Here is a 14,152-nt window from a genome sequence, read left to right as displayed (position 1 = left end):
CGGGCTCAGATCGCCGAAGCCGCGGACGCGATCCGTGTCCTCGCAGCGGTGCGGATTACTCTTGCTGAGGATTTTGCCTTTTCCGCCCCCTTCTTTGGGGGAGGATTTCGCTGTCTTCCGAAGGTCTTGAACGAGCGCTCGGGCTCCGTGGGAAGGTTTTGGGCTTTGCGGCCTCGGATTTTGCGTTTTCTCGCTTGGGACTGTCTGGGCTGCTTTCCACTGTGGATTATAACTGCAACATGACGTTGGAAGAGCTCGTGGCGTGCGACAACGCGGCGCAGAAGTAAGTAGCCCGGGCTGTGGCCCCCTGAGGTCAGCCGGGCCGGGCGGGGTCCCGATCGATCGGTGGCCGGCCCGGCGGAGCGCTGACCCTCCTTCTCTCCTGACCCCAGGATGCAGACCGTGAGCGCCGCGGTGGAGGAGCTGCTGGTGGCCGCGCAGTGCCAGGACCGCCTCACCGTGGGGGTGTACGAGTCAGCCAAGTTGATGAATGTGTGAGTCACACACCGTCCCCGGACTGGGCGCGGGTGGGGACCCCCTCCGCTCTGCACCCCCCTGCTGCACCCCTCTCTCGCGCAGGGCTAGGATTTCCCCCCACGCGTCCCGCTGTGGAGCGAGGGCCTCTGTGCTTGCTTTGGGAGGTGGGTTGCAGGATCCTGACTGCGGCGTTTGCAAGTGCCCACCACCATATTTGCTCCAGCGCTTCTCCCCAGATATCTCAAAACGTGCGTCTCCCCACCTCGCCTCCCCGCTGCATGCACATGCGATCCCTTCCGCGCCTTCGGTTTCTCTTTGCTTTTCGAAACTCCCTTGCCCTCAGTGGCCTTTCCTCAGCCCCCAGCTGACCCATCTCCTTCCTCTGGCCCCCTTAGGGACCCTGACAGTGTGGTCCTGTGCCTTCTGGCCATTGATGAGGAGGAGGAGGATGACATCGCCCTGCAGATCCACTTCACGCTCATCCAGTCCTTTTGCTGTGACAACGACATTAACATTGTCCGGGTGTCAGGCATGCAGCGTCTGGCCCAGCTGTTGGGCGAGCCAGCGGAGGCCCAGGGCACCGCCGAGCCCCGAGACCTGCACTGCCTCCTGGTCACGGTGAGTTGGGCCTGGGACGTGCCCCACCCTGCCCGGGCACCTGGGGTCTGTTTGTCAACAAAGTTGAGCCGCCAGCCTCGCCCCAGCTCAGCCCTCAGCCACGCTAGGAACGTCCCGTGGGCAGCCCCGGCTGGCCCTCCTTCCATGGGGAGCTATTTTGAGCTGGCCTGTTTTCCCCAGAGGGGCCCTGGGAGAGGGAGGCTCCCTGCCCACTCCTGGGGCTCCCACTGAACCCCTTCTTTCCCCCCGCCGCAGAACCCTCACACAGATGCCTGGAAAAGCCACGGCCTGGTGGAGGTCGCCAGTTACTGTGAAGAGAGCCGAGGGAACAACCAGTGGGTTCCCTACATCTCCCTCCAGGAGCGCTGAGACCCTTCCCAGCATCGGAACCTGCTGGGTTCCTACCAAAAATAAAAATAAAATAAATATTTGATCCCTCCCCCCCAGAACAACCCCCCAAAACAACCCAACGTGTGAGACCGTGGGGGCAGAATCATCGGAGAAGAGGGGAGCGCGCAGCCGCCCCCAGGGCGGGGAGCCGGGAGCAGCACCTGCTGGGGCCCCCGTGAGAGGAGAAGAGGGGGACCCGGGCCAGCAGGAGAGGGGAAGCTGGAGCTCAGGCTCTGCGACAGAGCAGTTGGAGTGGGGGAGCCGCGGCTGCCCCCACAGTGGAGGGCCCGGACTCCACACTCGGGTGGAGTGAGACCCACGGCGTCCCCACCCTTCTTGAGACCGGCGCTGCCATCTGCATGGGACTCGTGGGCGCGAGGGTCTGCGCCCTTGCCAGGACGAGACTCCGGGACTTGGGAGCTGGGGCTGACCTTGCTCTGTACCCATGAACTCCCAGTTTGCAAACGTCAAGGACCATCTATTTTGTTACTTGCACTTGTTACTTGAACCACTGAGAGAGCTCGAAAGCTTACAGATACATATATTTTTACTTCTACAATGACCTTGTAATAAACTTCTAAAGCTTCTGGGTTCTTGTGTTTTTGCCACCTCTGAGACCAGGACCTCTGCGCCCCCCCTTGCGCCCCAGCAGCACTGCCCCCCAAGCCTCCTCCGCAGGCTCACCAGGAAGTGTTACCTAAGTCGCGGCGAGCGGCCGGGCTCCCCTGCAGAAACAGTACCTCTTCTCTCTGCAGCTGGCGCCAACCTCGCCAACAAACCTTGGCCTCTTTTTTTTTTTTTTTTTTTAATCCTCCCTGCTCCTGCCCCATAGCAATTAAAAGACCGGTTTATTACGAAACCTGGCTGCTGTGCTGCAGCTGTTTCGGGCCGTGCTGGAGCCAGCCCCGAGCTCCGGGCCTAGAGAGACGCACCCTGGGAAGCAGGCTGCAGCCCCCCGCCTCCCAGCCGCACCAGCCCCAGGTCCGGAGAGGTCAGGAGGGCACCTGGACAGGGCTCCGGGCTCCCAGCGGCCTTGGCAGGGCTGGGCTTGCAGGGAGAGCTCCTCCGGACAACCCCCAGGGAGGGGCCTTCCACCGCACCCATGCGTTCCCCCTCCCGGGACAGGCTTCCTCACTGCACTACAGGAAAAAAAGTTTTTCTTTCCCCAAACTAAGATCAACAAGCAAAAAACCCGCGGAAGTCATGCTCCCAGCCCAGCTGGGCTTGGCCCCGGGCTCTGCTTTGCCTCTAAACCGAAACCGTCCGGCCAGGGCCAGGACCCGCCACCTCCCGGTTCTCCCGAAGCTGCAGGCACGGTGACTCCCCTACCCCCGGGGCTGGGCGCCGGGGCTCGCGCCTGCCCGCCCCACCTCGCCTCAGTCTTCCCGCCCCAGGCCTGCGGGGTGGGCTTGCGGCGTCTGGGCGGCAGCGTGTCCCTGCGCCCTGCTAGGAGGGGGACGGGGCGGGCTGCGCCGCAGGCCGCAACCTTTCCACGGAGCCCTACGTGGGCGCGGGAGGAAAACCCCGGCGGTCCCCGGGGAGTCACGGGGCTAGGGAGAGCCCCGCCGGGGAGGATGGGGGGGTGGGAGAGGTGGAGGGGGAAGTCCCAGAGGGAGAGGAGAAGGGGGGGGATTCCTCCTGGGGGGTGCGAGTAAGGGGAGAGACGAAGTGGGGAGACGGGATCCCCGAAGGGGGAAGGAAACCCCGAGATGGAGCCCTCAGTGGGGACCCGCGTGGGGAGCAACGGAAGGGATCCCCTAGAGGTCAGGGGGAGGGAGATGCTTAGTAGAGGCAGGGGCCAGAGCCCTCAGGGGTGGAGGGGGTAGTTTGAAGAGGAGAGGGTTTGGGGTGTTGGGGGGTGCAAGGTGTGGAGGAACGGGGGGGGGGCGGATTGGGGTCTCAGAAAGGACCCCTGTACGGGGTGGGGAGGAGAGGGAGGAGGAAGGAGCCCCAGGGGTGGGAAAGGGGGAGGTGAGGAGGGAGGTGGGGGACTCCGAGGTGGGGTGAGGGGAGATGGGGAGCTTGAATCCTTGAGACAGAGCCCAGGGGGGAGGGAACCTGGGGAGGATGGCAGAGGCTGAAGGGACCACCCCACCCCAGGGGGAGGGGCTTAATGGGAAAGGAGGAGCCAGGACAAGGGTTAGCTTTTGGTGTTGCCTTGGCTCCTCTGGGGGCAGGCTTACCCCCAACGTAGTGGCTCTGCTCTGTGTGTGTGTGTGGGGGGAGGCTCTGTCCTTATCTTGATTCTGACCTTCCAGAGGGGCTTGTGATGTCTGTAGGTCCTCTGTCCAGTAGGGGAAGACCCCGGCTCCTGAGCCCCAAGGACACACAAGGCATGGGGGGCACCCCAGCCGTGTAACGTTGGGCTGGTCCCCTAACTTCTCTGTGCCTCCGTCCCACTGCCCGAAAATTGGGGTAAGAATGCTGTCTACCTCCTAGACTGTTGACAAGGTTAGTATTTTTTAGATTAGGTCTTCCCACGTGGAACACAGAAGGATTGGCCATGATCGCTGCTGTCCCAGCACTATTCCTCCGCCCCGTGCCTTTCTAGAATCATCTCCGTACTCCACCCTGTGAGTTACCAGAGCTGAGAGGAGGCGAGGCTTGCACGCAGAATCTGAGAAAGCGGGTGCTCCGAACTCAGCAAACTGAAGACGATTTTTAAGCAATATTTTCGGAACTCAATGCAAGGAAGGGGCAGGACAGTTTTGCTTGTGAACGGAATTGGGGATCGCGGTAGGCATGGAATGGCCGATATTTGCTTCTGTCTCAGGCTCGAGTGCCTCTCCTTTTCCCACTCTGGGTTTGACTTCAGCTTCAGATATTTGGTTCCTTTCCTTTGCAGGTGAGGAATGAAGGCTAGGAGGGGTGTGACCTCCCAGGAAGGGGAGAGAGAGAGGAACCCAAGGCCTGGGATTCAGACCCCAGCTCTCTGGGCACTGCCCTGTGCAAGCGCAGGGTGGAGGCAGCGGTTGGCCCGCTCCTGCCCCTGGTGCTGGTGGTGCTTTAGCAGGACAGAGTCCGGGTTCCAGAAGAGACGAGGCCCAGCGAGGGGGAGCCACAGACTGGCCACCGTCTTCAGTTGTCACTGACAAGCTAGTCAGCCCGTGGGGAAAACGCGGGCTGAGGGTGAGGACATGGATGGCACTGTCCCCAGGACACCTCTCCTGCACAATTCACACCAAAGAGAAGCTGCCCAGGTCACCTCTGCCGGTGACCCCTGGGCTCCCACCGCTGGGGGCCGGGGAGACGAGAGGTGCCACGACATCAGCAGGAAGGTGCATGTGGACCCAGGGGATGGGGTGCAGGTTCACCTCGGGGTGCCCGCACTCACCTCTGTCCATGCCTACACCCGTGGCCCTGAGACACGCACACACGCACCCCCCCATGCGGCTACGCGTGCACCCAGCTCCCCAGACCCCAGAGCCCAGACACGCTGTCACCCGCTGGGCCCCCACCCAGGCGCTCCCGGGCCTGAGGCTGCAGGTCCGGCTTCACGCCACCCCCTTAGGCAAGTCGCTTAGCTTCTCTGAGCCCCACGTCCACAAGACAGTTTGCGTGTGTTCGCACACCCGCCCAGTGGACCCGGGCCCGGGTTACATGCATGTTGATAGCTGTGTAAACACAGATGTCATCTCTGGCCCTGGGGCCTTAACAGTTTGTAGGAGTCAAGCCAGTACCTGCATCCTCCGTGCCCGGAGAAGGGGGCTGGCCTGGGGGGCATGTCCTGAAACACGTAACATAGCCCTGGACTTGCGGACGAGCAGGGGCCTACGAGGAACAGGGCCAGAGCCGGCAGCAAGGTTGAGCTCAGTGTTAGAACAGCTGACACGGCCAGGCCAGCTTCTGCCCTGTTATCTCCTCAAAGCAGCTCTGCCCGGTAGCTCCTATCTTCATCTGCTTTTCACAGGAAGGGAGCACAAGGGCTCAGAGACATGCAGCCACTTGCCCGCGGTCACACAGCTGGGGTTGGAGAGCTGGGGTCACACGGCTGGGTGATGGTCTGATCAGGGACCAAGCCAAGGCCTGTGTGATGCCGAGCTAGGCTTTTATATCTGTTTATATTTTTATTTGAATGTAATTGAGATATAGTTTACAGACCATAAAATGTACCCCCCTTACAGTGTGATTTAGTGTTTTTTTTAGCACACTACATGGATTTCGGCGGTTATCACCCCTGTCCAGTTCCAGAACATTCCATCACTCCAGAAGCAGCTCTGTCCTTATGCGTGGTCCCTCCCCAGCCCCTCCCCCCAGCTCCTGGCACCCATGAAGCCACTGTGTTTCTCTGTGGCTTTGCGTGGTTTGGCACGTCCCACAGAAACGGGGCCGCACTCCCGACGGTGCGTGATCCTTGCATATTTGGGGGTTCATCCGTGGTGTGTGTGTCACCATCAAACTCGGGTCGCTTGCCCCACGTCTGTTGTCCCACGTGTGCACCCTTCTGTGTAGACAAGGACACAGGACGGTGCTGACGTCATCAAGCACCCGCTGGGGCTTGGCACTACGCCTCCCGCCCAGGCCCTGCTCGCCACCTGTCCTCCAAGCTCTGCCTCGTGCACGCGCAGACCGGACCGCTCTGTCCTGAGCCCTTCCTGCGACCCCTCCCCCAGCGGACGCTGAGTCAGCCTTGTCTGCTTCCGTGTCGCATGCCCCATCTTTGGGGAATCTCGCCACACAGGACCCCCGAGAGCCTGTCTCCCGTCTCCAACTCAGCCCTCCGACTTCCCAGCACCCGCCTGTGGGTAAGGACACATTTCACCCTGCTTGGGATCCTGGCACTTCGGAAATCCTCGGCACAAAGACTCCTGAGTTATGTGCCGAGATTGACCCACTGATGGTGACCTCCTTCTCTGGGACAGACTGTTTTGTTGTTCCTGAGGGACACACGCCGGCCTGCCAGGTGCTAGGTCCTGGCCGGAACCAGGGACACCGCCCGTGGCAGGGAAGCTGGAAGCGGGCCCTGTGGGGGCGGCCGGCTGTGTGCCCGGGGCAGCTTGCTTCATCCCTGCAGGCTCAGTCTCCTTATCTGCGCAATGGGGACACTAATAGCAGTGCCCACCTCTGGGGCTGTTGTGAGCATTAGCTAGCGAAGTATGTGGGGCATTTAGAACGGCAGGGAGCCTTCCAGAAGAGGCAGCTATTGTTACGTGAGTGAGTCTGAGTCGTAGGCCACTGTTTATGGGAGTCTTTCTACATGAACGAGGTGTCTGTCCTGTGAGTCGTGGGCGCCCGGAACTCCTGACCATCTGGGGTTTTGCCATTAGACCCAGACGCCCCCCCCAGCTGCAGGAGCTGCTGATTCTGCCACATGGCTCTGCCTCGGGCTGAGAAGGGGGCTCAGGGGGTGAGCTCTGGGGGAGGCAGCTGATGTGGCTGGCGGCCAGGGGACTGTCTGTGCTCCGCTGTGGCCCCGGATGGCCGCAGGTGCATGCAGACGCACGCGTGTGTGCTTGCACACGCAAACAGCACACACTGAGATCCTCAGACGGGCAGATGGGCGTGGACACACACACACACACACACACACACACACACACACACATGCCTTGTTCTTGACCTCAGGCTAGCCCACTGCAGGAGTGTGCCGGGGCTGCTGGAAGTGGGTCGGGGGTGGGCATGGGGGCTCCACAGCAGAAACGGCCTGGCTTCTGCTTCTGGACGCCGCAGATGTGAGCTGACGGCATCCTTCTGCGGCTCTGAGGAAGGATCTTTCCAGGCCTCTTGCTTCTGGTGGCCTCAGGTGTGCCTGGGATTTGGGTGTGTCCCCCCTCCGCCCCCGTCCTTGTGGCCGCCTCCATGTATGTGCAGCTCCGTGTCCCAGGGACACCTTCTTGGAGGACGCCAGATGTACGGGGTCAGACCCGCCTTCAGAAGCCCCTCCACCGTCTGCAAACAACCTGCCTGCAGATACGATCCCATCGCCGGGTGCCAGGGGTCAGGGCTTCAACAGTTCACCCCGTGACCCCGGCCCCCTGCACAGAAATACCCATGATGTCCTCCCAGTCACTCGCAGACCCTTGCGACCCGGGTCTCCCGTTCACAGATGTGTGTACACGGGCACACATGCCGGCACACACCCCTCTTTAGCTGGCTCTCTTCACAGCAGAGCAGGGAGCGGAGGGGAGTTCTTTTCACAGACTCCAAACGCGTCCTAGGGTCCCTCCTGCCTCCCCCACGGCAAGGCTGAGAGTCACCCCAGGTGACCGCTGGGGAGCTCACGGGCACTCAGGTAGCCTCCCTGCACAGCGGTTCTCCCCCAGCAAGGTGCCCCGCATTTCATGGGCTCAGCTTCCCTCTGGCTCCTTCCACCAGTAGGTAAGACGTCTCGGGGAGGGCCGGGGGCGTGTTCTTGCCGAGATGATACCCCTCTTCTAGGAAAGCACCAGAAGGAAGCCAGGGCCTTCCTGGCTTCTGAAATATTTCCCTCTTTCCTCCCAGGGGTCAGGGCAGGACTCTGGCCTGTCCCTCCCTGCCTTTACCTTTTCCCTTCCCTCTGGAACCACTGCCTGCATTTACCAGCCCCACAGTCCCCACCTGCCCGGGGCATCCTGCCTGGTGCCTCATCCTTCCCAAAGGTTCTCTCCTGACCCAGAAGCCCAGGCAAGAGGCGTGGCCTTTCTCCTAGATTTTTCAAGGTCCCGGTGCGCCAAACTCGAGACTGGGCACGCTGGAGGGTGCGGAGGCGATCCAACGGCATGGCTTTATCTGTTGGAAGGGGACAATCTGGGAATGACAGGCCTGGAGAGACCTGAGTGCCGCCAGTCCCGACTGGTGAAGGTCAAGTGTGCCAGGGACCCACGATTCCTGGCGGTGGCCTCGGGAGACCCGGAACCACCAGCTTGATGCACAGCGCCGGTGCCACCCCCTCCCCCAAGGACCTGCGGCCGACACACTTACAGACACACAGAAGCTCCATCTGGAGAAGCCCCTCCCTGCCCCTTCCCTGCATTGTTCCTGCCTCCTCTTTCCCACCCTACCCCCTCCTCCCAGGCGCCGGAGTTTCCCAGGCTCTGGGGCTGGGGTGGGGTGGGATGAGGGGTGTCTGGGGGCGCCGCAGGCCCAGCAGAAGACCCTCGTGCACACGGGGCTGCTCTCCCCCGGTGCGTGAGCACACACTGTCGGAGCGGGAGCCTGCGTGCACGCGTGGGGGGACGTGCGCCGCGGCGTACACAGCAGGCGCGCCATAAATTCCCCTCGGGCCGCTGCGAGGGGGAAGGAGGAGGGGGCAGCCGCACAGCTTTGGACTCCAGTGGGCTCTCGGCGGCTTCCCGTCTACCCGCGGGGCGCGCATTGAGCGTGACTCAGTTTCCCCATCCATAAAAGGGAAAGTCTAACCGCCCTCCCACGTGGCGAGGTGAAACCATTTAATGCGCAGAAGCGCTTTGTAAAAAGCTCGGCCTTGAGAACCCTGACCACGCCTTCCCTCCACCCCACCCTCCCGCCAGACACTCTGGGGGTGGAGAGGGGCGCTGACCCTGGCCCCAGACGCCCCTCCCGACCCAGCAGGCAGGAGTCCCGGCTTCCTCGGTACTTAAAACTGGATAATTGGAGACAGAGGCGGGTGTGCGAGAGCCAGAGAAATCCCCGAGTGGGCGAAGTGCAGGGGCCTGTCCCTCTAGTTTCCCCACGTCAGGGGCCCCGACCCTCTCCAGAGCCCCCTTCGTGCGCGCCCTGGGAGCGCTGCTGGTGCGCACGGGAGCCCCCGCGCTTGCCGCCGACCCCCTCCCGCGCCCGGCGGTGCCAGCCTCCCGCTGGTGCCCGCCAGGCGCGGTGTCTGCGGCCGCCCCGGGGGTGGGGGGTGGGGGGGTCTGCGCCGGCGGCCGTCCCGGCGGCGTCTCCCTCCCCCAGTCCCTGGCGGCGGGCGGCCGGGCCGAGGGCGGGGCGTCTGCACAGACCCTCCTTTTGTGAGCGGCGCCTTCCCCGGGCGGCCTGGCGCGCAGGGCCCGGGCACCGCGCCAGCGCCCGGAATAGCCTCCCTGCCCCGCTGGCCGCCCCACGCCCCGCTGGAGCCGCCTGACCTGCCGGGCCGGGCGCGGGAGTGGGCAGCCGGGCCGTGGCGGCGCAGGGACCGGGTGCGTGCTCAGCAGCACGGGCCGCACCGCCACCGACCCTCCAGCAGCAAGGCCTACTGTGTGCAGTCCCCTGACCGGGGCGGGGTGGGGGCGCCTACGGTGTGCAGAACACTGTCTGAACAGCCCACCGTGTGCGGACTCGCACCTACGTGCCAGCGCGCACGCGCAGACTTCCACCCGTGCAGGACCTACTGTGTGCAAGACCCACCGTGTGCAGTCCCTCTCCTGCGTGAAAATTCCCATGTGTGCAGACCCCCGTCTGCATACAAATACCCACAGCGAGAGGATGTCTTCATGCGTGCAAATACCTACTGTGCGTGGCACCAGGGTGTGTGCAGGAACCAGCTGTGCGCAGGCACAGACACGCTCGCGGATACCCATTTGTGAAGAAGTCCCCAGTTTTCAAATACTCTCATCTGTGCAGGTACCCACATGTGAGTACAAAATCCTAATGCATGCACACCTGTGTTCGGGTGCACCCTGTGTGATCATCACAAGCGTGCAACCTGTTCCAAGTTCAAATGCTCCCTGTGCAGACCGCTCACACCAGTGGATTTAGGGCGAGCAGCATTCGGGGCGCCCACCGAGAGCTGAGACCTTCTCCAGGCGTCCTTGGGGTATATGCTTCAGTTCACCCCATCTGCACAGACTCTGCTGTTTGAATCTCTTCTGGCTCTGACTGCCAGGGGCTCTGACCCTGTGGGAGGAAGTGGGTTGGACACCCCCCTGCACTGTGTGGGTCTGCGGGGAGGACTCAGTCATGCAGGGTTGGAGGCAGGGCCTCCTGGGACCTTCCTGGAAGCCTAGGGGGCAGGTGCAAGGGCAGGCGGGCTCTGTGGCAGGCTGCCAGCGGGTGGCTTCCCTGAAACTGGGCACAGCAGCTGGGAGAGGTTTCCGGCGCGCCCGGCCCCACCTGGCCCCGGGCACTCTCGGCAGATGGGCGGGGCGGGCAGGCAATGCCAAGGAGGAGCCAGGCCCCGGACTGCGCATGCGCGCCTGTGCACACACTCCTGCGTGCGTGGGCCAGGCCTGTGCTAACTTTGCACCCCGTATACAAAGGCGCGTGGTTGTGCACGCACACCAGCCTGCACTCGTAGGTCACACGGGAGCCACAGAACGCAGCAATGGCTCTGGGGATCCGTTTTCACCCTTGGGCTCCACAGGACTGAGATACTTTTCTGATTCACTCAGGGCTCCCTTGTCACACGTGCCAGCTGGCTGGCGCTCGGTGGATATTTGCAGAGTGAGCCACCAGATGAAGGGAAGCGTCACTTTGCAACTATGTACGGAGCATCTAGATGCACTGGGGACCTGTACATCCAGGAGCAACAAAAAGATGTTAGACATTCCAGACCCGCAGTGGGGATGAGTTCAGCTCACACTTGCCTGCCATGGCCATGCCCGTTGATCAGGAAACAGTGGAGTCCGCTTCCATTCATTCACCGCAGAAACCAGAGCCAGGCGGACACGCGCAGGCCTCGCGGGTATGCACGCCGTTTTGAGCCTCCCTACTGTCTGTCTGCACTGTCCATCCAGCTACCTCAGGCTCCTGACCTCCCCTCCCCAGGCCACCGGGCGTTCACCCCTCAGTTTCAAGGGATTCCTCAGGCCACGGTGAGCCTCGTGCCCCACTCTCCAAACACCTGTGTTATTAGGTGGTCCCGGGGCCTGCAGTTCCCACCATCTGAGGTTCTCCTAAGGGCTTAGGGTGTTGCCTGCAGAAGGTTCCAGAAAACATGCAGCCTGAGTTGGCAGGGCCAGAGCCGTGCAGGCTGGGGGACTTGCCGAGGGGCTCCTGGATATTCCCAGAAACGATCTTTTCATTTCACATCCCGGGAAACTGAGGCTGGGAGACGGGAGGGCGGTACTGTGGAGTGGGGGAGGGGAGGGGCAGACTATGAGAAGCAGATGCTTGGTCTGGGGGTGGGGGGGCCCTTTTCTTCTCATCCTTTTGCAGCCAAAACCAGGAGATTCCCACGGTTGCTTGCTGGGGTGGGGACAGGAAGGTGGGGGACTGCACAGGGAGGAGGAGGCTTGTGGGGGGGGCTGTCTGTGTCCTGGAGACAGAGAGGAGGGAGGCCCCGAAACACCCACACGCAGTTCAGAGAGACCCAATCTGGGACGGGCAGACATGAGTTGGCTCCTTCCCGGCGCAGATGCCCTCTTCCCAGCCTTCAGATGGGGCGCCTGGGGCCCCTGCCCTGCCTGCGAGAGTGTGAGTGAATGTGTGTAGGCGTGAGCCCACGTGTGTTTAGTGTGTGCCCCTGCACATATTTCTGGGTGTATCGGGGTGTATGTGCGTGTGTGTCGGTGTGCATAGCTGTATGTGGGTATTTGTGTCTGTGTGCATGGACATGGGGTTGTGTAGGTGTACACATGCATGTGTGTTTGCACGCACACGTGTAAGTGTGTGCGCATGTGTGAACGTCGTATGTGCACGGGCACGCGAGTGTTTCTATGCATGTGTGTTTTGTATGCATGTACACACGTGTGCTTGGGTGTGCTCACACACATTCATGCATACCCATGTGCATGCTTTTGGATGGTCTCTGCGTGTGTGTGTTGCAGAGGTACCGCCGGGCCCTCTAGGTGTCCCAGCCTCCAAGCTGCAGATCCAGGCCCCGTCAGTGGCACAGGCTCTGGGCTGCGCCTGCAGGCCCGGTCCCCGCAACTGTAGTAACAAGCCGTGGTCTGTTGTGTCTACTACACGCCGAGTGTTTTTTCTAAACACCTCACATGTGTGTTTTGAACGCTGGGTTCACTGAGGCATCGTTCACAAGTAGTACAGTCATACCTTTTAGGTGTACAATCCCGTCAGTCCCAACAAACAGACGCGATTGTGAGTCCTCATGCCGTCAAGATTTACAGTAGGCGCGGGGCCCAGAAGCCGCCTGCTGCCCCTGGTCAGCCGGCTCTCCCCTGCACCAGCCCCTGCCCCCAGGGGGCTGCTCTGTGCTCCCAGTTCTGCCTTTCCAGAAAGTCATAAAGACAGGATCACCCCAACTGCAACTTCCCCAGGCTGGTCCTTATACTGCGCGATGGGCTTCCACAGGGTTGCCTCCGGGGTTGCATATGTAAACAGTTTGTTCCTTAAAAAAAAAAAAAAAAAAAGCTGCAATCCACATACTACAAAATTCACTCGTTTGAAGAGTGTAATTCTAGCGTTTTTAGTGTTTTCACGGAGTTGCGCAGGCATCCCCTCTATCTGATTACAAAATATTTGTATCTCCTCCAAAAGAAGCTTTGTTTCCATCCGCGGTCACTCCCCACCCCCTCCCTTAATCCTAACCCACCAGCTCCGGTCCTGTCGGTGGCTGTGCCCACCCTGGACGGCTCAGGCACGTGCACTCACACTCCGGCGGCCTTCGATGTCTGGTCCCCTCCCTCCCTTTAGGCTTGTCAGGGTCAGTCCCTGTGTACTGCCCACTCCTGCTCCATGGTGGGGGCGGCGGCCCTCGGTCTACCCTTCCGCTGGGCATGGCCGGCGGGGTAGTTCTCAGGTAATTAGGGATGAAGCCTCCAGGAACGCTCACCCCGGGCTGTGGTGTGGGCCTAAGTTTTCGCTTATCCCGGGTACCGGGGTGGGGGTTGGGGGCTCCTGGGCCCTGTGATGAGCACACACCTCAGTCCATGGACTCACGGACTCCTCATAATCTCGGAGTGAGCACTATGATTAGATGCACTTTATGCATAAGCAGAGTAGACGCTCCCACTGATCTGTCTCACCGCTCCCCCCCTGCAGACAGCAGGGGCGCCGCACCCACCACCCTGCACAGGCCCTGCGGGGCCGCGCAGACGCCCAGGGCTCCCCCACGCACGCAGGGCCGCACGCCCGCCACGCCCCGCACCCGGGAGCAGACGCTGGTGGGGCCCGCAGACCCAGACGTGCTGCAGACACACTGGGATTTGTTCATCTTTCCAGCCAGCCCGTCTCGTCCTCACAGTAATTAGCTCCCAGACTGGCGGGGAGACAGGGAACGGGCTCGGAGTCATCGCTGCGGCCCCACGCCCACAGGCCAGGGCCCCCGGCACCGTGTGTGTCTGTGTGTGTGTGCGCCCCCAGCACCGTGTGTGTGCGCGCGCGCGTGTGTCCAGGGCGCGCGCCCCGCTCCTTTCCTCCACCCTGGCGTCGCACGCTGGCCCTGCAGTGTGGCCTGGCTTCCCACCCCCTCCCGCCGGGGCGGTGCGCGCTCGCCCGCCGCGCCTTCCACGCGCGATCGTGCCCCGCGGGGAGCCGCCGTCCCTGCGGGCGGCCGGGCCCCGCGCGCCGGTGGAGCGTGTGCGCGCGCGCGCGTCCCGGGCCGCGTGGGGGTGGGCCCCGCGCCCGAGCACGCCCCGCCCCGCCCCGCCCCTGCCCGGGCGCCGCCGGAAGAGCTGCGGCGGCGGCGCTGGCGTCACGGGTTTCCACGGGGGCTCCGCGCGGGGGCCGGGATTCCCTGGCGCAGGAACGCCCGTGACGGCCGCGGCGCCGGGAGGCCGGACTGGCCGGGGATGACATCAGCGCCTGCGCTTCTGGAGCGGCGCGGGCGGGAGAGGGCGCGGGGGGCAAGGGAGTCCGGGCCCCGCGCGCGCTCGCGGCCCCCGTTTCGCAG

General features: G+C 62.6%; 1 protein-coding gene across 1 annotated transcript; it reads left to right on the top strand.

The window, feature by feature from the left end:
* On the top strand, positions 1-2,072 carry GADD45B (growth arrest and DNA damage inducible beta). Its single transcript, XM_044254615.1, has 4 exons — positions 1-283; positions 393-494; positions 873-1,095; positions 1,351-2,072. Exons 1-4 carry the CDS (start codon positions 240-242, stop codon positions 1,462-1,464), a joined length of 483 nt encoding a protein of 160 aa, XP_044110550.1. The 5' UTR covers positions 1-239; the 3' UTR covers positions 1,465-2,072.
* Positions 2,073-14,152: the final 12,080 nt, after the last annotated feature.

This window comes from Neovison vison, chromosome 6, assembly GCF_020171115.1.
Source record: "Neovison vison isolate M4711 chromosome 6, ASM_NN_V1, whole genome shotgun sequence".
Classification (NCBI taxonomy): domain Eukaryota; kingdom Metazoa; phylum Chordata; class Mammalia; order Carnivora; family Mustelidae; genus Neogale; species Neogale vison.
The sequence above is the reverse complement of the archived record's forward strand: the minus strand, read 5'-3'. Positions and strand labels throughout refer to the sequence as shown.

Bases quoted from the DNA above. Each gene is read 5' to 3' on its own strand.
- GADD45B (XM_044254615.1), top strand. From the start codon at position 240: ATGACGTTGGAAGAGCTCGTGGCGTGCGACAACGCGGCGCAGAA. The intron at 495-872 runs GTGAGTCACACA...TGGCCCCCTTAG, and splicing joins TCAGCCAAGTTGATGAATGT to GGACCCTGACAGTGTGGTCC. The intron at 1,096-1,350 runs GTGAGTTGGGCC...CCCCCGCCGCAG, and splicing joins TGCACTGCCTCCTGGTCACG to AACCCTCACACAGATGCCTG.